The sequence below is a fragment of the Panthera uncia genome, assembly GCF_023721935.1.
Source record: "Panthera uncia isolate 11264 chromosome B3 unlocalized genomic scaffold, Puncia_PCG_1.0 HiC_scaffold_1, whole genome shotgun sequence".
In the NCBI taxonomy this organism is placed as follows: Eukaryota; Metazoa; Chordata; class Mammalia; order Carnivora; family Felidae; genus Panthera; species Panthera uncia.
In genome coordinates, this window is record NW_026057582.1 from 114504265 (window position 1) to 114527882 (window position 23618).

Here is a 23618-nt window from a genome sequence, read left to right on the forward strand (position 1 = left end):
GCAGAGACTGCTTGTGTCCCATGTTGACGCTCTCCAAAATGTGCCCACTGTGAAGGAAGTTCTCAATGATCGGGTGGACAAGATTCCTACCCAGTGGATGAGTAGATATCTATCAGCTTCTTCCCTCAGCTACCCCCGGGCCCACTCAAAAGTGGTTTTGGAGGCAGGAACAGAGACCACCTATCCAAGTAAGGAGTTGACAGCCTCTCCAAAGCTGAAGCAGCCACTGCCACTAACAAGACTCTAATTTCCAGTAGTGGAGGCCAATTCCACAAATCCAATGTATTGCAGTAGAGATGACCTGTCAGCATTTGATAGCAAGTTGGTTACACTGGACTCCTTCCATCAGAGAAGGCCCATGGTTTGTCCTCATTGGGATAAATATTTGTATTGGAGTTAAATATGCATTTCCTCTCCTTCATGCTTCTGTCAGGACCACCATTAGTGCACTTAATAAATGCCATCAGAACAACCCACTCAATACTGTTTCTGCCCAAGGAACTCACTTTACAGTAAAAACAGAAGTGAAGCAATGGGCTGATGGACATGGGATTCATGGGGCTTACCACACCCCAGGAGAGTTGGACTGATAGAAAATAGAATGGGCTGTTGAAGATCAGTTAGAGCATCTTGGTAGACAACCTCTTGCGAGTTTGGGATATTGTCCTCCAAGACATGGTATGTGGGCTCAACCAGCAACAAATTTATAGTGATAAAATTTTCGTATTTGTCACTATTGAACCAAATAACCCCCCTTTCAAAAAAAATTTTTGTTCTTATATCTGCTCTATATCTGCTGGTTTAGAGGTTTTGATACCCAAGGGAGGAAAGCTTCAATCTGGGGACATATAGGAAGTTAATAGTGCCAACCAGCCAGTATGGGCTCTCTATGCCACTGGATGAACAGGCCCAAAGGGAGGTCATGGTGTTGGCTGGAATGATTGATTAAGATCTGTGCTGTACAATTTACGGCCAATGTGGCCATTATAAATTAATTTAAATTAAGCAAAATGAGAAATTCCGTTCCTCAGTCACAATAGCCACACGTTGGCTGGTCAGTATCTACACATGGCTATTGGCTACCATATTGGGCTATAGCATATAGCTATTGTCTACAGAATTAGGCAGAGCAGATGTGGAACATTTCTATCACTGCAGAAAGTTGCATTAGACAGTGCCGATTTAGACTATCAAAGGGTAATAGGGAGGTTATTACAACAAGACCTGAAGAAATGAGGTTGACTCTCGGGGAACCCTCTGCTTTACCTGCTAGTACTGGTATGAGTGGTGGTCAAAATGGAAGAAAATCTACACAAACATATTATTTATTATTTACTTATTAATTTTTTAAGAGAGAGAGCATGGGGGAGAGGGGCAGAGAGAGAGAATCTTAAGCAGGCTCCATAGTTAGTGAGCCCAACACGGGGCTCCATCCCATGACTCTGGGATGAAATCAAGAGTTGGGCACTCAACTGACTGGTGCCACCCAGGTGCCCCACAACAAACAAATTTAGGCAGGACCACCAGGTCTCAGACCCCTCAAGAATAATGGTCCAGGCAACCTTACCAGATAAAGAACCCCTGCCAACTGAGGTGTTGGCTGAAGGCAAAGTCAACCTAGAGTAAATGGTAGAGGAGGGAGGTCACACCTTAGCCAAGGCATAGAGCCCCATATTCCCTACCCGCAGTTTCTTCCTTGCTCAGCCATGTGTATATTCATATATTTTAATGAATTTATCTTATATTTCCCTTTAATCCACTATTGTATATATTGTTTGCAGAATATTGGGACAGGATTGGGACAGAATTAGAGAAGGAATGGACCTTACCCCAGAAATCTTGGACTTGGAGTTGTATAGAGTAACAATAAAAGAATGAAAACATCGTCAGTTTGGCAGGCTGGAACTTTGGTGGTGGTGGGGGGGGTGGGCACTATAAGCATGAAAAGCAGGCAGAACTGTAATAGGACTTTATTGGTTATTTTGGCTGCTCCGAGTTTGACTCTCCCAATAACCTTCCCATGTTAGTTTAAGTAGAGCTGGTTTCTGTTGTTTGCAAACAGAACTTCTGACTGGTACAGAAGGATAAATATTGGCAAGGAATTGACCACAAGGCTATTTGCAGATGACGTGCTTGTCTTCCTAGAAATTCCTGGAGAATCAATAGGGAAAAAAAATAGAAAACATTAAACAATTAATGTGGTGACCAGATATAAAATTGCTTTCCTGTTTATCAGCCTTCTTCTGCAAGGAAATTTAATTTTTAAAATCCCATTTCAAAAAACATAAAATAAAACCCCATTTTCCATGTAAAATAAAACTAGACCCACAAGGGCCTTGAATGCCAGACTCTTTTGTCTTGATGGTGCTGAAGAGCAAAAGAGAAGGTGTGAGATCATCTAGACCCATCAGAAAGCTGAACAGGGGAGTGTGCAGGAGGGTGAGGGCTCCGGAGACTCATTCCCCCTGGGACATGCCTGTGGCTGCTGACCGCCGGGCCCAGGAGGGGCGCTGCGGCTTGAGAGCAGTGACAGAGGTAGTGAATGCTGTGCTGGTGGGGCGTGCAAGGGCTCACCCACGGGAGGGCAGGAGGGACAGGAGTTCTGGTGTGGTCTCCAGGGTGTGAGTCAGTGCCGCTCCTCAGGCCACAGCAGATCCACCTTTTGTGGGCCCTTAGGCTTGTGTACATTGGAGGACTTCTATAAGGAAAATAATAAAAATTATAAATACAAAATCAGGTATGAACATGAATAATTACTGGGAATAAGAAACCAAAACAACCAACAAAACAATGTATAAGAAAAGCTGACATAGTACAAATATGACAAAATCCCCCCAAATAACATAGAATTCCCCCAAAAGTTTCTTTCGGCTTCACGACGTATTGATAAAGTTGGAAATTTTCAGGATTGTTGCCAAACTGGGGGAAACCTCTATCAAATATCTTTCATAAGTGAGCTATAAGATTGCAGGGGGAGGACCAGTGTTAAATATTTGGAATTGATGGCTCATTAACCAGAGCAATTCAGATGCATTCTTAAATTGCTGCTACATTGTTTTTAGCTACATAATTGTGTAAGAAAATTACTCTTGCGCTATGTACGCTGTAGTTATTGACGAGTATGTGTAGGAGTTTTGTCACTGGAACACTTGTTTCTCTGGGACGTCTTGTTCTGTTGGGGATTTCGTGTGCCATTTCATCTGGAAATACCAGACCACATCAGGACAAGATGCATCAGTTACACTGAGATGTGATTCCATATAATGAGATGCATAAAACATACAACTTCACCCAGAAGTACTTGCTACTTGTAGGACTCCTACAGTACACAAGCCCTACTAACGATGGAATTCTGACATTCTTTGAGAGGAGAGAATTTCCGTTTTGACTGGGCATCCATGAGAAATGAGTCCTATGTTCTGATGGTGGAAGCATTTTTTACCGACCAGCTCTGGTTCTGTACATTTCAAACCTTGTTTCTCCTCCACAACCTGCCAGTACTGGGTGCTGACACATTCATATTTCATATAAATTCATATTTCACTATGACCTCTGGTCTGCACCCTTTTGTCATGATAATGGGTGAGTTGGCATGGTGGGTATTGCTGCGTAGGAGTATTATTGCCAAACGGCTAGCAATAATTTAGCTATACATCAGAGTGATTGTAAAGTACATAACTATATCCCACTAAACCAAATCTTCAATTAAACTTCCCCTTGGTCAGGTCCCAAAGATGTCCACAGCTATCCAACACCATCCAACATGGTGGAAATATGACATGGGAGTTACAGTGGAAGAGGCAGTGATCTTAATGGAAACATTTCACTTCTGTAAGTTTTACAGAAACATTGTGACCATGTAAATGCATCGCTAAGATCCTTCACAGGGCTTTGGAGAAGATCTGTGTGAGTTTAACTGACATCACAGTATACCCACCTTTGGCTTTGGCTTTCAAACCAGGGGTTGGGGAACCAGGGAATAGTCCCATTAATCATTCCTCTCACTGAAAATCACAACACAGTCCACACCACATACCTCATGCTCACCCTCTCATCTATTCTCACTACAACCTATGAGGCAGGAAATAGCATTCCCGGGCCACAGGTGAAAAAGGGAGGCCCAGAAAGGAAGGACTCTTGGCCAGGGTCACACAATCAACAAGCAATACAGCCCAGCTCTTGTGTCCAGTCCAGGGCGCAGTGCCTACACAAGGCCTACACTGTCACATTTGCACCCATGGTCATCCTGACAGAGAGACAAGGAAGGTGTTATGCTTCTATTTTATAGAGGCAGTAGCTATTATAATTACCTCTCATACCTGCACCCACAGGACGGTTGACAAGCCACGTGTACATCCATGAGTTTATTTAACTGTAACAGCAATCTGCAGGGAGTGCTATCCTCTTTTCTGATAGAGGAAACTGAGGTTCATGGAGGTCATGTGACCTAATTAAAGTCCAACAGCAAGGCACTCCAAGGAGGCACTCCAAACCAGGTCTCCTCACTCTTGGTTCAATGCTCTTTTCACTGCACTTTGCTTTCTTCCCCATTAGAGATCAAAGGAACCCCAGAATATCATCTAGTCCCATTCCCTTTTGCCACAAATGAGAAACTAAAGCCCAGAGAAGGGAAAGGACTTGCCCAGGTAACACAGATTCTTAACCTAACTGTCAAGTCTGTGTCTCTGCCTCATTTCTCCAGGAGACTTCATCTGCTCCCCCATGTCTAGGGGACCACAATGCTGGCTGGATCTTTGCCCTGACCTCTGACTGACCCATCCAGAAACAGCAGCATATACTAAGTAAGCCTATCACTGTCTTACTGCCCAAACCCCTCTTTTTGGAAATAGTCTCTAACCACAGCTCCCACTGAAGAGGGAGGGGTATCTTAGTCAGCCCTGTTTGTGCTGCGTAGCCCTGCTCCATGGCCACAGCTCATTGGATGATACCTATGAGGGAGGCCAATCCTATATGAGCAAGGCTAGACTTAGGCACTCTGGTGCAGGGCCAGAGTAGGTGGGCAGTCTGAGCACTGGAAGGAGCCCAGACAGACTCAAATTCGGAGCCGCTTGGCGGAAAGGCAGAAGCACAGAAAAGAGACTAGGGGACCCCAGAAAGAGCCTCCGCTCTGTTCCTTTACCAATCCCATGATTCCTAGCAGTAACTTCCAGGTTATTTTTCTCACACTCCCCACATTGAATGGGTTCCCATGAGTGGTTTTTTGTACCATGCAACTTAGACACTATAGAATTAATTTATTTTTATTTTTTAACTAGTCTAATGGGTGGTACAATCATATGGTTCACAAATCTAAACAAAAAGGATACATTTGGAAGTCTCACTCCCACCCCTGTTTCCAAACTCTATTCCTTAGTCCCCAGAAGGGACTTTTCCCACTTTTATTTATTTCTGGTGTATCTTTTTTCAGCATTTCTTTATGCAATTATATGCAAATGTGAATATATATATATTCTTACTACCTTCCCCTTCCCATGCTTAAACAAAAGTAGCATACTGGTGATTTGGGACTTTCTGTGGTTCCATACAAATTTTAGGATTGTTTGTTCTAGCTCTGTGAAAAATAATGGTGATATTTTGATAGGGATTGCATTAAATGTATGGATTGCTTTAGGTAGTGCAGACGTTTTAACAATATTTGTTCTTCTAATGCATGAGCATGGAATGTCCTTCCATTTCTTTGTGTCTTCTTCAATTTCTCTCATCAATGTTTTATAGTTTTCAGAGTACAGGTCTTTCATTTCCTTCATTAAGTTTATTCCTAAGTATCTTATTGCTTTTTTATACAACTGTAAATGGAATTGATTCTTTAATTTCTCTTTCTACTGTTTCATTACTGGTGTATAGATATGCAACAATTTCTGTATATTGATTTTGAATCCTGCAACTTTACTGAATTCATGTATCAATTCTGGTAGCTTTTTTGTGGAGTCTTTCTTTTTCTATATAGAGTATCATATCATCTGCAAATAGTGAAAGTTTTGACTTGTTCCTTGCCAATTTGGATGCCTTTTATTTCTTTGTGTTTGATTGCTGAGGCTAGGACTTCCAGTACTATGTTACATAAAAGTGGCAAGAGTGGTAAGACATTCCTGTCTTATTCCTGAGAGAGGAAAAGCTCTCAGTTGTTCCCCATTGAAGATGACATCAGCTGTGGGTTTTTCAGATATGGCCTTTATCATGTTGAGGCACGTTCCCTCTAAACCTACTTTTTTGAAGGTTTTTATCATGAATGGAAGATATACTTTGTCAAATGCTTTTTCTTCATCTATTGAGAGGATTATATGGTTTTTATCCTTTCTTTTATTAATTTAGAGTACCACATTGATTGATTTGCAAATATTGAACCACCCTTGCAACCCAGGAATAAATTTCACTTGATTGTGGTGAATGATTTTTTAATGTTTTCTTGGATTTGGATTGCCATTATTTTATTGAGAATTTTTGTATCCATGTTCATCAGGGATATTGGCCTGTAGTTCCCTTTTTTAGTTGAGTCTTTATCTGTCTTGGTGTCAGGGTAATGCTGGCCTCATGGAATGAATTTGCAAGTTTTCCTTCCTTTTCTACTTTGTGGAATAGTTTGAGAAGAATAGGTATTAACTCTTCTTTAAATGTTTGGTAGAATTCACCTGTGAAGCTATCCCCTGGACTTCTGTTCGTTGGGAGATTTTTGATTACTGAACCAGTTTCTTTGCTGGTTATCAGTCTGACCCCGAATAGTCAAAGCAACCTTGAAAAAGAAAAGCAGGGCGCCTGGGTGATCTGACTTCAGCTCAGGTCATGATCTCATAGTTCATGAGTTTGAGTTCCACATCAGGTGAGCCTGAGCCCCGTTTTAGGTTAGCATGAGCCCCACTTTGGTTAAAACACGAGCTCTGGGTGAGCCCCATTTCTCTCTCTCTCTCTCTCTCTGCCCCTCGTGGGATTCTTTTTCTCTTTGTCTGCCCCTTGCTCACTTGTACTCTCTCTCTCTCTCTCTCTCTCTCTCTCTCTCTCAAAAAAGAAAAAAAAAGAAAAGCTGGAGACATCACATTTCGGAACTTCACATTATATTACAAAGCTGCAGTGATCAAAACAGTACAATACTGGCACAAAAATAGACACATAGATCAATAGAACAGAATAGAAACCCCAGAAATGAACCCACAACTATCTGGTCAATCTTTGACAAAGCAGGAAAGAATATCCAATGGAAAAAAGACAACAAGTGGTCTCTCCAACAAATGGTGCTGGGAAAACTGGACAGCAACATGCAAAAGAATGAATCTGGACCACTTTCTTATGCCATACACAAACATAAATTCAAAATGGATTAAAGACCTAAATGTGAGATGGGAAATTATAAAAATCCTAGAGGAGAATACAAGCAGTAATTTCTTTGACATTGGCCGTGGCAACTTATTTCTAGATATGTCTCCTCAGGCAAGGGAAACAAAAGCAAAAATAAACTATTGGGTCTTCATCAAAATAAAAAGCAGCTGCACAACAAAGGAAACAATAAAATGAAAAGGCAACCTATGGAATGGGAGAAGATATTTGCAAAATGATGCATCTTTACATATTTAGTATGCAAAATATATAAAGAACTTACAAAACTCAACACCCAAAAAACCAAAAATGGGCAGAAGACATGAACAGACATTTTCCCAAAGAAGACATACAGATGGCCAACAGACACATGAAAAGATGCTCAACAACATTCATCATCAGGGAAATACAAATCAAAACTACAATGAGATATCACCTCACACCTGTCAGAATGGCTAAAATCAACAATACAAGAAACAACAGGTGTTGGCAAGGATGTGGAGAAAGGGGAACCCTCTTGTACTGTTGGTGGCAATGTAAACTGGTGCAGCCACTCTGGCGAACAGTATGGAGGCTCCTCAAAAAGTTAAAAATAGAACCACCCTATGACCCAGCAATTGCACTACTAGGTATTCACCCAAAGAATACAAAAACACTAATCAAAAGGGATACATGCACCCCAGTATTTATAGCAGCATTATCTACAATGGACAAATTAGGGAAACAACCCAAATGTCCACTGACTGATGAATGGACAAAGAAGATGTGGTATTTATATATAATGGAATATTACTCAGACATAAAAAAGAATGAAATCTTGCCATTTGCAATGATGTGGATGGAGCCAGACAGTATTATACAAAGCAAAATAAATCAGTCAGAGAAGGACAAATGCCATATGACTTCACTCATGTGAAATTTAAGAAACAAAACAAATGAGCAAAGAGGAAAAAAAGAGAGAGAGACAGGCAAACCAAGAAAGTGGCTCTTAACTATAGAGAACAAACTGATGGTTATCAGAGGAGAGCTGATAAGCTCAAGGAGAGCACTTGTGATGAGCACTTGATGTTGTATGAAAGTGATGAATCACTATATTGTACCCTTGAAACTAATATTACACTGTATGTTAACTAACTGGAATTTAAATAAAAACTTAAAGACATTTTAAAAAAAAGTAGCAGCGGCACCTGGGTGGCTCAGTTGGTTAAATGTCCAACTATTGGTTTCAGCTCAGATCATGATCTCACTGTCCATTAGTTTGAGCCCCACATTGGGCTCTGCACTGACAGTGCAGAGCCTGCTTGGGATTCTCTCTCCTCCCTCTCCCTCTGCCTCACTCTTTTCTCTGCCCTTCTCTCTCTCTCTCTCTCTCTCTCTCTCTCTCTCTCAAAATAAGTAAGTAAACTTTTAAAATAAGTAGCACACTATATACATTGCTCTGTATCTTCCTATTTTCATGAACAGTCCTGGAAATCATTCCATGCCATAAAGTGATGCAATTTTCTTTACAATCAAAGTCCATGGTTCATGTTTGGTGCGGTTCCCCACCCCCCCATCCCCTGCCGAGGCCTGTCATTTCATGTAAAACAAAAGAGAGGCAATATCAGGAAATATTCCCGGTCTCTCAGCTGGTGGGGAGAATGGCAGAGGTGAGGCTTTGAGGGGTGCCTGGGTGGCTCAGTCGAAGCATCCGACTTCAGCTCAGGTCATGATCTCCTGCTTTGTGAGTTCAAACTGGGTCAGGCTTTGTGCTGACAGCTCAGAGCCTGGAACCTGCTTCAGAGTCTATTGTCTCCCTCTCTCTTCCCCTCCCCTGCTTGCTCTCTCTCTCTCTCTCTCTCTCTCAAAAGTAAATAAAAATTAAAAGAAGAAGGAGGAGGAGGAGGAGGAGGAGGAGGAGGAGGAGAAGGGGAATGAGAAGAAGAACAAGTGAGGCTTTGACCAGTGTCTGCCGGAGACTGAGGCGCCCGACCTAGGGATCTAGGGCTTGGCCATGGCAGGAATAAAAGCCCATCATCATCTTACCACAAGACTTGCTGGCCTCTGCCCCTCTTCAGCTTCCTCTGGTTTCTTCCCTGTGGAGTTTAGAAATAGGTCTCTCAACTACTTCAGACTATTCTCCCCATATTTCTCTTGCACAGAACTGCTCCACCCACTGAGTCGGTGACTGTAGAAACCGGAAAGCTGCTAAGGCCTCCCTTGCACGTCCCCCCTCTCCACCTGTCTCGGCACTGCTACGCTCACCTCTGCCCCTGGAGGGTCCTCCCTCCCCCATGGCAGCTAGGACTGCGGGCCCAGAACAGGCAGCTTCCCTTGCCCTCTGCCTTGTATCCATGGCCTTGGGGAGGCTGTGTTTGACTCCCCCGCCTGAGCTCCCCTGCCTTTACCCTCTGCCTCCCTCGGGCTTCCCTGGCCCCTGGCCCCTGCTTCTCCACACCCCTTATTCCTGCCCTCTGCCTAGTGCCCCACCCGAGGCACTGGGGCTGCCCTGGGTGCCTGCCTCAGAATCACTCTTCCCATTTACTCTTTCTCCTTCTCCCCCACTTCTTTATTCCATTCTTCTGCAAATTGCTTTTGAAATTCTATTCCTGCTCCAATACTCACTTCCACTGAAATGCCTTTCTTGACTTTCCAGCCTGCTCCAACACCCCACCAACAATTTACTGCTGGTCACCTCCTCTTGTAGTGAACTGTAGTGCATTTGTCTTTCATTCTTCTCTCTCCTTGCCATCTCTCTCTCTCTCTCTCTCTCTTTTTTTTTTTTTTTTTTTTTTTGCTTTTGGCTTTGGTAGGGCCATTGCACCAAGTTGGTGTCAAGTGCGTCTCTATACCTGAAAGGAGTGATTATTTTATTTTATTTTATTTTATATGTTTATTTATTTTTGAAAAGAGAGAGATAAAGCAGGTGAGGGGCAGAGAGAGAAGGGGACAGAGGAGCTGAAGTAGGCTTCTATGCTGACAGCAGAGAGCCTAATGTGGGGCTCAAACTCACGAACTGGGAGTTCACGACCTGAGCTGAAGTTGGACACTTAACCAACTGAGCCACCAGGTGCCCCAGGAGTGATTATTTTATATGACTGCACATGCACTGTCGTCCCCAGCAGGGCCTGAGAGCCCCTGCTCCAGCTACTCCTTCAGTTGGGAAAACTCCCTGAACTCTAGGGGGACACGCAGAAGAATAGGACGTCCTTGCTGCCCTGCAGGATCCCCCAGTGTGTTGTAGAAGACAAGTCCTGTGTAAGGATAACTGGGGACTACAGGTTGTATTTGTGGTGGAACTTCATCCCCTTTAGTAATTGTTAAGCATTTTTTGAGCATCTATTATGTGTCAGGCATCGTGCTGTTACTTCACTTACGTTGCCTCATTTCATTTTAACAACCACTGCAAGTTTGGTATTGTTAACTTCACTGTACAGATGAGAAAACTGAAGTGAGAAACTTGAGTAACTTACATGAGGTGACATAGGAGGTTCAGAGTCAGGATTTGATTCCAGGATAGTTTGACCCCAACGCTAGGTTCCTTCACTGGCTAGAGCAGCCCTCTCTCAGCTCTGATAGCAAAAAGGAGCAGCTTTCACGCTGGTTCCTTACCTTGTCTCTTTTCTACCCTCAGTGTAACAGGCTGGGGACAGAGCTGGCCCCGGAGGATGGAAGAGGACAATTGGCCTGCACGGGGCTGGAGGGTGGGAAGCAGTGCTTGTCTGTTTGTGTGCACACATGCACAAGGACACAGCTAGTAGGGACAGTAGATCTTACGGGAGTAAATGAGGCTATCCTTGCCTTTTAATGCACTAGCATCTTCACTTGTGTGGAAGCCTTAATACCACCAGAATCACAACTGATAGGAACCCCTAGTTCAAAAAGAGCTACACCCTTCGATCAACAAACCATTACTGAGGTCTTCCCATAAGTGGGGCATGGAATAAAGAGATGCATGAGAAACAGACCTTTCTCCCAAGAGCTCATAACACTGTCCATCACCATGTGGCAAGTAGCTTGACAGAAGAATGCCTGGGGGCTGGGGGGCTGTCAGAGCACAGGGAAGAGGATTTCACTCAGCTTGAGGAGGTAGATCAGGAATCCTTCTTGGAGGTGATGCCTGAGCTGAATTTTAAAGGATGAGCAGTCTTTCAAGTAAAGGCAGGTGAGAGAGGGCATGCCAGCCCATGTGTGTAATGTGTCCAAAGGCTGGGAGAGGAGAGGGGGCAAGGCAGTTCTGGAGAACAGTAAATAGTTGAGTATGACCAGAGCCTCCGCCAGGGGCTTTGTTACAAAGGGTCATTTGCCAAGGTAGGAGTTTGGTCCCTGTTCAGTAGATAAAGAGAATTAATAAAATCCTTTAAGTGAGGGTAAGGCATGGTCAGAGTTGCATTTTAGAGAGATCATTCCAGGAGCTGTCTTATTCTAAATGGTGCCTGGAGAGCAGCCCCTATTATAGCCTCCAGTACTTCTTGCACAAACACACACAAAAAAACACAAAAATGCAAAACAATTCTGAAAATCAAAACTGACAGATAATCAATTACGAGATTCTGAAAGACAAAACAATTGCTTGTCCATGCTTCAACTAGGAAACAAAGCAATCCACTGACATACATAAAGATAGAAATACACTTAATTCTCTTTGTCATCCAGAGACCCCAAATATTTAACAACTGGAAAATTGCACAACTGCCCTTTTGCTGTCATGGGCTGCTTTTTTGAGGTAGCCAGTGCAGTGTTCTCAACTTCCTGTCTTTTTTCTTCTTTTGTAAAGATTGTATTTTGAAGTAATTGCTACACCTAACATGGGGCTTGAACTCACAACCCTAAGATCAATAGGGAGGAAGAAGTTAGAAAAATAAAACAGAGGGCACTTGAGTGGCTCAGTTGGTTGAGTGTCCAACTTCGGCTCAGGTCATGATCTCACGGTTTGTGAGTTCAAGTCCCGCATCAGGCTCTGTGATGACAGCTCGGAGCCTGGAGCCTGCCTCAGATTCTGTCTCCTTCTCTCTCTGCCCCTCCCCACTTGTGCTCTATCTCTCTGTCTCTCAAAAATAAATACATGTAAAACAATTTTTTTTTTGAAAAATAAGAAAACTAAGCCCAAGTAAAGTAGAAGAAAGGAAATAATAACAAAAATGAGTCAAATAGGAAGGCAATTAATTTATTAATTAAATTTAGCAATGTTGCTGGATCCATCCTCTGTATACCAAAATCAGTAGTACTTCTAACCACCTACAGTTAGTGAAATTCAACAATGAGACCATTTCCAGTAACATTAAAAAAGCAACAAATTTATAGGAACACATCTAGTGAAAGGTGTACAAGACCACATACTATATTACTGAGAAAAATCAAAGAAAACCGAAATCAAGGGAGGAGGGGATGTACCATGTTCATAGATTAAAGGACTAAGAATATTCATACCAGCACCATTCTAAATACCCTAAACTAGAAACAACCCAAATGGTCCTCAACAATAGAATGCACAAATTCAGCATGATGTAATCCTACAACTGAATACATTCAGCAATGAGAATGAACAAACTTCTGCTGCATGCAGCAACCCAGATGAATTCCATAAACATCATGTGGAACGGTACACATTTATTTCATTTATAAAAAGTTCAAAAACAGACAAAATGACTCTATGGTGTTAGAAGTCTGGATAGCAGGAGATAAAGACAAAGGAGGGGCTAGGAGAGATTTCTGATGTTAGTCATCTGTTTCCTGACCTCGTGGTGGCTTCACAAGGGTGTATGGCACAAGCCATACATTTATGGTTTGTGCACTTTTCTGAATATGTTTCAATTCAAAAACTCAATAAAAAAAGAATATTCAGGAAATGGAAAATTGTGATATAAAGGACTTACAAGGTTTCTCAAATTCCATAATCCAGATGAATTCTGTGTCATATGTGGATACTGCAGCTCAGCAAAAGAGCTGAGCACTTTATAGTTATTCATTTATTTAGCCCTCTCTGATTAAATAGTGTTCTATGAAATAGGCAATACTCTTATCATCCACCTACCCACTCTCAATTTGAAGATAGTTGCAAAAGTCTGGAAAAAAAATTAGTGAATATCATTTCTCATTTTCCAGGTGAGAAAACAGGCCCAGAGAGTTTAAAAAAAATTTTTTTTAACACTTATTCATTTTTGAGATTGAGAGAGACAGAGCATGGGTAGGGAGGGGCAGAGAGAGTGGGAGATACAGAATCAGAAGCAGGCTTCTGATGCTGAGCTCGAACTCATGGACCGTGAGATCATTTCCTGAGCCAAAGTCAGAAGCCCAACCAACTGAGCCACCCAGGCACCCCAGGCCCAGAGAGGTTAAAGTAACTTCCGCAAAGTCAAAAGATAACTAAGGAGTAAGAACCAAGAGTCAAACCTTGGCAGTTTAGTCCCAGGACTCATGCCCTATGCCACTCTGCAGAGTCAGCTTGTCAGCTGTTTCTCTTCCATTCCACTCCTTCCCCAGTTCCTGGAACAGTGTTTCTCAAGCTACATAATTCATTCCAAAGTCCATGTGGTGTCTTTGCCCATGTTTGATGACACTAAAAACAATAGCGCTTCCTATTGTATTGCAGCACTTGCCAATAATGGACAAACTTTTTAAGACCTTGGAACCCTGTGCCAGGAAAATCACTGAACAAAAAGTCTTCTGTATTTTTGTCACTAGAAGCAGAGTTGGGAAGGGCACATAATACACATGTTCACTGCCAAGAAACTTGCATAATGATTTTCTGCATCTTTAAAGCCCTGAATCCATTAAGGCTTTTTAACTGGTATTTACCACACAAAGGGCAGATATTATCCATATCCATCCCCAAGCTCCTCTTCATGCCATCTTTTATCTAGAACTGTTAAAATTGCTCAGTTAACTATGCATAAACATGTGGAATAATCAGTATTCTCAGCTATGTAAAAATGCAGAAAAAATTTTTAGGAAATATACCAATTATGAACAGTAGTTATCTTTGGGTTGTAGCTTTTTGCGTTGGTTTTTATTTTTTATTTTTTGGTATCCTCAAATTTTCTACAATGATTATATGTCACCTTTTAAATAATACAATTTTTAAAATCAGCTCAGAGTACATAAATTTTTATATAATCATGTAATCATAATTATGTCAAAATGTGTATATAGTAAAAGACTGGAAGAATTGTTAATAATAATTTTTTCTGGATGTAGGGCAATGAGTTTTTTTCTCATTCTACTTTTTAGAACTTTCCAATTTTTCTGTAACAATCATATCAGTCAAGATTCTTGATTGCAGGGGTGCCTGGGTGACTCAGTCAGTTAAATGTCAGACTTTGGCTCAGGTCATGATCTCACTGCTCGTGAGTTTGAGCCCCATGTCAGGCTCTGTGCCTGCTTCAGATTCTGTTTCTGTCTCTTAGCCCCTCCCCTGCTCATGCTCTGTCTCTCTCTTTCTCAAATATAAATAAAAAATGAACATTTAAAAAAAGATAAAAAAGATAAAAAAAGATTCTTGATTATCAAGAGTGGAAATTGAGTCCAGCTACCTTAAGCAGAAAGGCTTTATTATAAGATCATAAGGTGTTTCTCACTATCTTTTGGAAGCAAAGGAAGGCTTAGTAGGACAGAACCCAACCAAGGTCAAACCAAGGTCAACGATTTGGTTAGGAGACTGTCACTGGAACTGCTACCCAGGCACTCGTAGCCATCGCTGCTGCTGGACTCCCGATGCCTGCATTGCTATAACAAATATACTAACTGTCCCTCTATCTTTGTGTCACTCTTTCATGGTCCAGATTTCTGGGCAGGATCCCCTGATTCACTAACAACAATCATGTGCCCATGTTCTAGCTGCCTGAGCTCAGGGAGGACTGTCTGGCTCTTGACTGGGCTTCCCACAAGGTTCATACAATGGGGATCCTTCCAAATAGACAGGGAGTTCAAATGTGGGATAGCTCAAAAAAAAAGACAAATGTCTACTACACTCGGGTATTGTTACTATTATTATTATTGTTATTTGCAATGTCTCAAATCAGGCTTCAGAGCTGGTCTAATAAAGATACCAATCACCATAAGTAGGCATTGCTTTTATAATGGGAATAATAATTTTTTTTTTTTTTTATAAAACACAAACACTTTGTGTCTGTCACACAACATGGATCAGAGTGCATTTTACTTTACACAGTGTGGATTAAAAAACGGGGTTTTATTGGGAGAAGTTATAAGCCAAGGATCAGTGAAAAAAGGGCACGAGGACTCCATCTTCCCCTTGTTCCCCAGACAGGTGTGCCATGGTCAAGTGCCGCAGGACACAGACTGGGTCTGTGTTTCTGGGGATGGACCTCACACCCTTATTTGCTCCTTTTTTTCTAAGTACAACTTTGCCAGTGAAGGTAAAATCAGATTGCCTGAGCACTGGGCAGGAGGAATTTATAGAGTGCCAGGAGTTACCCGAGAAGGCTACTTTTCTAGAAAGGAGAAGTCTCCCGGTGAGTGGAAGGAGTCAGCAAGGGATAGCATGGGTATTGACACCCAGGTCTTGGCCTGGATGGGACGATGGGTGTGCTGTTCATTGAGCGAAACAACACAAGCAGAAGAGGGATAGGGTAGGCTTGGGGGAAATGATGAGTTTGGTTTGGGACGTGTTGAGTCTGGATACGTATGAGTCACTCCTGGACAAGGTCAGGGTTCCCATTATACACCCCCCACAGCAGCCTGCACCTCTCTTTTGTATTGCTAATCCTGAATGCACTTTAATCAATAACTGCAGAATTAGTATTGAATCTTTATTCCAGATCATGAGTTCCCAGAGGTCTTGGCTCAGGTCTAACCACTTCACTGTTATATCCCCAGCACTTGGCATTCGGTCAGGCACAGAGTAGGTAACCAATACATATGTGTTGAGTGAATTAATGAATCTCTGTGGAGACCTAGAGCAGGCAGTGGGATATGTGGATAGGAAACTGAAAGACCTGGGATGAAGATCTAGATTCAGAAGAGTTCCACACTTAGATAACTGAATCCAAGGCACTGGGTAAGCTGGGTTACCCACTGAGCCCAGGTGCATTGAGAAAACCAAAGAGCCTAAGCCAGAACCCTGGGAAACACCATCATACCAGGGAGGCAAGGAGGGGAGCAGCCAGAGGTAGGTAGAGAACTAAGAGAGAGGGTGGTGTTCCGGAAGCTAAGGCAGAAGAGAGTTTTCAGCATGGTGGAGTGAATGGAGTCAAATGCTGTCAGTTAGGAGTTCTTGTAAAATGAAAAACACCAATACTTGTGAAGTTCTTGTGTGCCAGGCACTGTTCTAACAGCTCTCAATGTATTAACTCCCTTAATTTTCAAGACCACCAAGTGAGATGGGTGTTATCATTATTGTTCCCTCCCTAAAATGAGGATACTGAGGCACAGAGAGGCCACCCACCTAGGAAGTGGGAGGGCTGTATTCTGAACCTAGGTTATCTGTTTCCCAGGTCTGTGCTCTTCACCATTATATCTGCTGCCTCAGAGAAGAGGTAGCCGGTGGGTCACAAGTAACATCAGGGGGAACAAATTTCAGCGGGGCTGTGGGGTGAAGCTACATGGCAGTGAGAAAAACGGTGAGTTGGAAGCAAGAGAGTCAAGACCAGAAGTCCAGCCCTTCGCTACAAAGAGTGGTCCAGCTACACTGACCCCACCTGGGAGTCCATGAGACATGCAGAACCTTGAGCCGCAGCCAGCTCTTCTGTATCAGGCTTTGCAGTTTAACAAGCTTCTTGGGTGATTCATGTGCCTGGTGAAGTCTAGTTGGACTAGATGATCTTTCAGGAACTTAGGCTGTGAAGAGAGAGAGACAGAAGAACACAGTGTTCAGTGAAAGGTTTTTTTAGGTTGGAGAGCCTTGAGCAGGTTTATAGACTGAGACCAGTAGTTTGCAACTCCTGTAACATCCTAGAAGCATCTGGGTGCTATTAAAAAATACTAGTTTCCTAAGGCCTACCCTCAGAAAGTCTGTGGCCCAGGTGATTCTAATGAATCTACATGGCCTACCCAAGGGGAAGGCACAAGTAAGGAAGGACAGGATGGAGGTGGAGACGCCAGGGAATAAAAAAATGGATGAAGGTCTCCTCAGGGAAATGGGAAGGGATGGGGTAAGGATGAAGAAATGCAAAGATGTTTTGTGGAAGGAGGGAAAGCAGTAACAATAAAGCAGAGAGAAATGTGTAGAGGGTGGGGACCCGCAGGCCTGAGAGCCATGATTGGTTGATTCTTTAAATGCTAACTAGGACATGCATGGTGTGAGAAGAGGGTACTTTAAGTCAGATGGTGTTACTGGCCTGCTCAGGGCCTTGCAGTATGTTTCCATCACACATGGCTTACTAGGCCCTTGGTGACTTCATTCTCTGCTCTCCACTGACCTCCAGCACACCAACCTCTTCAGTATTCCTTTTCCCACTGACCATGTTCCTGCCTCAGGGCCTTTGCACTTGCTACTCCCACCTATGGGCTGTTGTTCCTCCAGATACTCACATGGCCTGTTCCCTTACTTCAGCCCGGTCTCCTCCAATGCCCTCTTCTCAGAGAAGACTTCCCACATCACTCTCTATTCCCTTTCTCTGAATTGTTTTCTGTTACTGCCCAACATCAGGTCATAAAGCTACTTGCCTATTTGTTTAGGTCTGCCTTCTCTACCAGAACACAAATTCCATTGTCTTGTTCACTGTGGAAAACCCACCACCTAGAACAGTGAGGCACAGAGGTGTGCTTGTAAAAAGTTTGATGAATGAATAAATGACAGGTGCTGCTTGGTGCAAATAAATAGGATACTGAAATGAACAGGTATTGCTGAGAGTGCCTGGGGAAGGTGACTAGGTAGGGAGATTGAGGAAGAATAAGATGAGTAAGGACAAGTAAACAGGCAACTTAAAGGCCTGATCGAGGAGGAAGCAAAGGGTTGTAGCAGCAAGAAAGACTATGGTTTCTGCACTACACCAGCAACTCTGTGTTGGTTTGGGAAAGTCTGTTAATCTTCTAAACCTCAATCTCCCCATCAGTAAAATGAGGTTGATGACCATAGTACCCTCCACGTAAGTGTATGATGGGGGTTAAGTGAGCTAGTAGTTCTGGGTGGCTCAGTTGATTAAGCATCGGATTTAGGCTCAGGTCAGGATTTCATGGTTGGTGGGTTCGAGCCCTGCATCTGGCTCAGTGTTAGCAGTGCAGAGCCTGCTTGGGATTCTCTCTCGCTCTCTCGCTCTCTCTCTCTCTCTGTCCCTCTTCTACTCGCACTCTTTCTCTCTCAAGAGATAAATAAACTTTTTAAAAAAATGTAAAGAAACTATAAGCTCTCAATACGTGCTAATTACTGTGATCAATCCCAGATCGTGGGAAGAGTGTGAAATGTTGTCACCTAAAAAAAAGTTTCTGTAATCATTCCAAGTGTTGACCCAAAATGTCCCATCCTGATATAGCCTTGACTTGTTACCTTGCCACCACCCACCATCCACACAAACATGTCTCTGCTTTGCCAAAGCCATCAGCAGCCTTTTCTCCTTTCTTTTTCTTCTTTTTTAAGTGTTTATTTATTTTTGACAGAGACAGAGCGCGAGCAGGGGAGAAACAGAGAGAGAGGGAGACACAGAATCCGAAGCAGGCTCCAGGCTCTGAGCTGTCAGCACAGAGCCCGACATGGGGCTTGAACCAACAAACCACGAGATCATGACCTGAGCCGCAGTTGGACCCTTAACCTATTTGAGTCACCCAGGCGCCCCGCCTTTTCTCCTTTCTGATGACTCTTCTGAGAACTACCCTATCGCCTGGCACAATAAGTTCTCCATAAATTGTTGGAGTTCACTACAATTCTCCCAAACAGTGCTGCTTAAGTGTTATCTTGTCAGGAAAACCTTGATGTGAATATGTGGCTCTGGCCTTTTTAAGGAAGATGGGCTACGTACAAAGACAGCATTCTACGGGCTCGGAATCATCTATAAGTCTGGCATAGTAAACATACCTCAATAGGACGGGAGTGGGTTTGTTCCTCTGGAACTTCCCTGATATGCCTTAGGCGTCCAAGGGCGGCCAGAGGCCAAGAGCTGGCGTGGAACCGTCGACTCCTTTAAAAGGCGTGGCCTCGCTGTAGCCGCCGCGGGAGTGATTGGCTCAAACTGCCGGGGGCGGGACTCGGTTGCCAGGGAGCGGCGCGGGGAGCTCGGGGAGCTCGGAGATCTGCGGAGGCTGCGCGAAGAAGCGAGGTGCTTGCTGGGGCCGGGGCTGCGCGACGGCACTGGGGGCTGCGGTGAGCGCCGCGCAGGCCGTGCAGTTCCCAGCGGAGAGGCGCCGCCGCCATTGCCGCCTCGCTCGGTGAGCGCATCCCGCTCGCCGAGCAGGGCCCCAGCGGGGCGCCGGTACCATGGGCCAGTGCGGCATCACCTCCTCCAAGACCGTGCTGGTGTTTCTTAACCTCATCTTCTGGGTGAGCGGGGTCGCCGGGCGGGAAGGGCGAGGGGCCGGCGGCGCGGGTGAGGGGAGGCCTCGTCTGAGGCGCCCCAGGGCCCGGCGGCGACGGGGCCCTGCGGTGAGGCCCTTCGCGGGCTGGGACGGAGGCCCCGGGCGTAGAGGGCGGTGAAGGGAAGCCCTCGGGCGGCCTTCGCGGTTGAGCTTCTTGAGTCCCCGACCGGCTGGCTCCGCGCAGTGAGGCTGGGCCGACCCCCCCCACCTCCCCCCCTCCGGCCCTTCCCCTGGAACAGCCTGCTCGTCCGAGAGCTCTCAATGCAGATTCTTTCAGGACACCAGGCTTGAAATAGGATATTCCCCAAAGGGTCAGGCTCCTCTTTCTTTGTCAGGGCCCGGAGCCCCCGCAGCTCCAGTGGCAGTCCTGAAGCGTGTGAGCAAACGGTGCAGCGACGCGGGGACGCTAGCGGCACAGGGCTGAGGGATTTTGACTTCCAGTTCTTTGTGTATCTAGAACTTGTTATTTGGTTACCAGCCCAGAAAACTGAAAGGTTTCAATTTATTAAGCCAAATAATTCTTTGCCCAGGAAAATCATTATATTTGTTTGGTCATTGGGCGTGAGTAACCTGAGATTATAAACCTTGGTGAAATAGGATTCGGATGTCAAAAGATTTTGAAAGCGATGAGTTCACTTTCAATAAAAGGTGGCTTGTGAATTTTTTTGGACACGCCCCCGAAGAAAGGAGTGTTTATAACCACTTAGTTCATCTTAGTTCGGTTTCTTATCTCACCAGGGACTTGTAATAACCGGTGTTGTTCCTATCATTCTCCACCCTCTAGTCCATCTGGACCTTGCACCCGGATGAATAGTAAGCATTTCCCTTACATCGTTTTAAGAAACAAAATCCAGCCCGAAATCTTCAGCAGTAGAATAAGGTTCAGCCTCCTCTTGGTGTTGCAGCTGAAGTCCTCAGTCACCTTTCCTTCCTCATGACTGGCCAGGTTCTTGCTGTCCAGTCCCCAGACATTCCTTGAATGTTCATACTTACTTTGCTTTTGTGTGTCCCCATTCAACTGCTCCTTCTCACGCACACCTAATTTGGAAGGAATCCTTGCCTCCTTACCACCGCGCCCCGCCCCCCCCCCCAACAAAGGATGAAGCGTTTCATATCCCAACCCCTGTAGCATAAAAGGATAATTGTATGTAATAAGGCATTTACTACACACTTACTGCCATAGAGTCTTTTAGGGTATTTCTGGTGTGATGGAAAGAGTCCCAATAATACCTGTTCAAAATCACACATGTGACATTGGGATTTCTATGATCTTTTCTAATTAGAACAGTATTTCTCATACTTTAGTTTGAGTTACCAGCCTTTTTAAAAGGTAAAAGAATATTTCAGTGATCCTCAAATGAGAAACACTCAATTAGATAATAAGGTACTTAGGTAGAGACTTGGCTTTGTATCCTTTACAGTTTCTTGGGATTTTTGTGGGCATAGCTATTTGACTTTGAAGAGTAAACTATCAAATGAATTCTATGCTATTCAGTCTCAGGGACTGGAATCATTACTGTAACAAAATATTAAACATATAGGAGCCATTTTCTTTAATTAATTTTTCATTTACTGTAAAATATCAGTTAATTCTAAGTGCTCATGAATCTTTGGAAATTGTGTATCTACTACTGGTACCTCTGTGGAGAAAGGTCATACCGAACTTCACTTGTGCTTGTCATAGTGGGTTATTGCCAAGACTAAAATCATACTGTGTAGTAAAAATACCCTTTTTCTAGGTTAGTAGGATAGTAAAGCTTTTGTGAGCAGTAATAAGTTAAACAGATATGCAGGGTCAGGGGTGGGAAATGTGGCTTAGAGCAGGATTAGTGGAACATAACTAATGAGGAAACAGTATTAGACATGTCTCCCACCTAACAGTTTAGGGACAAACTGTTGGAATCTGATGATGCTAGTAATGATAACTAAGATTTCAGTATTTATACCCAGGTAGTGTGCTGAGCACTTTACAGTCTGTGTCCTCACAGCAACCCTATCTGGCAGTAAATATTCTTATGCATATTTTACAGATGCAGACTTTATGGTTTACTGAGGCGAAGTTGCACACCCAAGGTGTGGCAGAGCCTGTGTTCAATCCCAGGTTGTCTTATTATCTAGAGCCTGTGATGTTAGAGCAAAATGTGATTTTAAAAGATTTGGAAAGGGGAAGGAACTCCTTAGCCAAGTTAAAGTCACTTTCTCTAAACCATACTAATTTTAACCTTGGTTAGAGCCAGTTCTTTCATGTAAACTACACTGACTTGTCAGTTTAAAAAATTAGGTCATTATGAGGAAGTACATAAAACAGATGTTAACTGGTTCTTCCTGAGAATGTAATGCATTCTTCAGTTCTAATAAGTGTATTCTTATATAACGGCCCCTCCCTCCTTTTAATGCCGCATACGTGGAAGAATAAACATTCCCTGCATAGAGCATATCAAAAGTTTATCTAGGTTCCCTGGAGCAACTTTGTGAAGACTATATTAGCTGTGTTGCACTAGTTCCTCACTATCAGATGGTAATGGCTGCTTGTGATAATGGCTGACTGGATTAATTGCTTTGGCAAGATCTTTATACCTTTTAATATCTTGATATCCTGTTTTAGTTGGCAGTTTGTTCAATGAGCTGTGGAAATAGATATGTACCTGAAATACTTAGCCTTGGCACTACATGACCTGCCAGTCAAAATTGTTAATGTGGACTTGACCTGGATTCTTTTGGATGGTGTGGTCTAAGAATATTAACTGTGAAAAGGCACAAACGGTCATTTCTAAAGTCCTAAAGGTTGCCTTATTGGAACTAGAGAGTTCCTTACCAAATTCCAGAATGTTAAGGCTTGAAAGATAATTTGGGACAAGTGAAATCACATGTACAACTTGAATCTCTACTTTTTGGAGTGGCATAGCTTTAAATGTAAGTTTATTAGTGCTAGACCATGATAATTTATGGAAGACAGGGGTGTTTGAGGTACATTACTAAATTTTGAAGACTGTTGGAATAGTCATTAGCCTCTTCTATTAACTGCACCCTTGTACCAAGATCAGAAAGGATTCTTAATTTGGTGGGTCATTTGCTGTGACCCAGAGGCCTCATCTAAAACTTTAAATCAGTACTTTTTAATTTTCAGGTTTTATTCTCGTAAGTTAATTGAGTACTCAGTCAAGTTCCATATTACACAAATTGCCTTTACTTTTTCTACCCTATAAGAAAAAACCAACTGGCTAGTATTTATTTTGCTGATGTGTCTTAGGTATTATATTGACTGCAAGAGAAAACTTTGTCCATGCTTATAGAATTTATAATGTGGCATATCTATTTAGACTTTTGTTTTTCATCCATATGAGAGGTGATAGTAACACTAAAATACCTATGGGGGTAGGAAATACTACATGAAAGTCAGATAACTTTTTAAGTGTCTTTAGAAAGAACTCCAGAATGTGGCACCTTCACTAATCATCGTTCACTTATATGAAGTACCCTATACATACAAATCATATTTGAAAGCCACATATAACCTTTAATATTTATCTTTAAAAAAATCTTTTCATACCACACTTCTATCTGAATATATGTAGTTAAAGAAAATTGCTTTGTTAAACAAATACAGCACAAATACTTGAGCACCTAGTTTATGCTTCTATTATTGATAAACCAATGGAAAAGACAGGGAAGGTCTTGTTCTTACAGAACTGACTTTCTAGTGGAGCAAGCAAAAGTAAGCAAGAAAAATATCAGATAGTGTTGCATTATGCAGACAGTTAAAACAAGGTCATATCATAGAGTGAGTGAATGAATGGCTGCCTTAGGTTGGCAAAGAAGGCTTCTCCAAAGATGTGAACTCT

At 43.1% G+C, this 23618-nt stretch overlaps 1 protein-coding gene and 1 long non-coding RNA gene across 2 annotated transcripts in view; one reads left to right on the plus strand and one right to left on the minus strand.

Annotated features, from left to right (window-relative positions):
- Positions 1–1933: 1933 nt before the first annotated feature.
- LOC125908955 (uncharacterized) lies at positions 1934–19366 on the minus strand. The gene is made up of 4 exons (XR_007453497.1): positions 19280–19366; positions 16968–17106; positions 2575–2698; positions 1934–2151 (listed from the first exon to the last, which is right to left on the minus strand). It is a non-coding gene; the product is annotated as an uncharacterized LOC125908955 (long non-coding RNA).
- Positions 19367–19486: 120 nt separating this feature from the next.
- Positions 19487–23618, plus strand: part of TSPAN3 (tetraspanin 3) — a 29083-nt gene continuing 24951 nt past the window's right edge. The window contains exon 1 of the mRNA XM_049611913.1: positions 19487–19741. Within this exon, the coding sequence (XP_049467870.1) occupies positions 19679–19741 (63 nt within the window). The 5' untranslated portion in view covers positions 19487–19678. The remainder of the gene's footprint in view (positions 19742–23618) is intronic.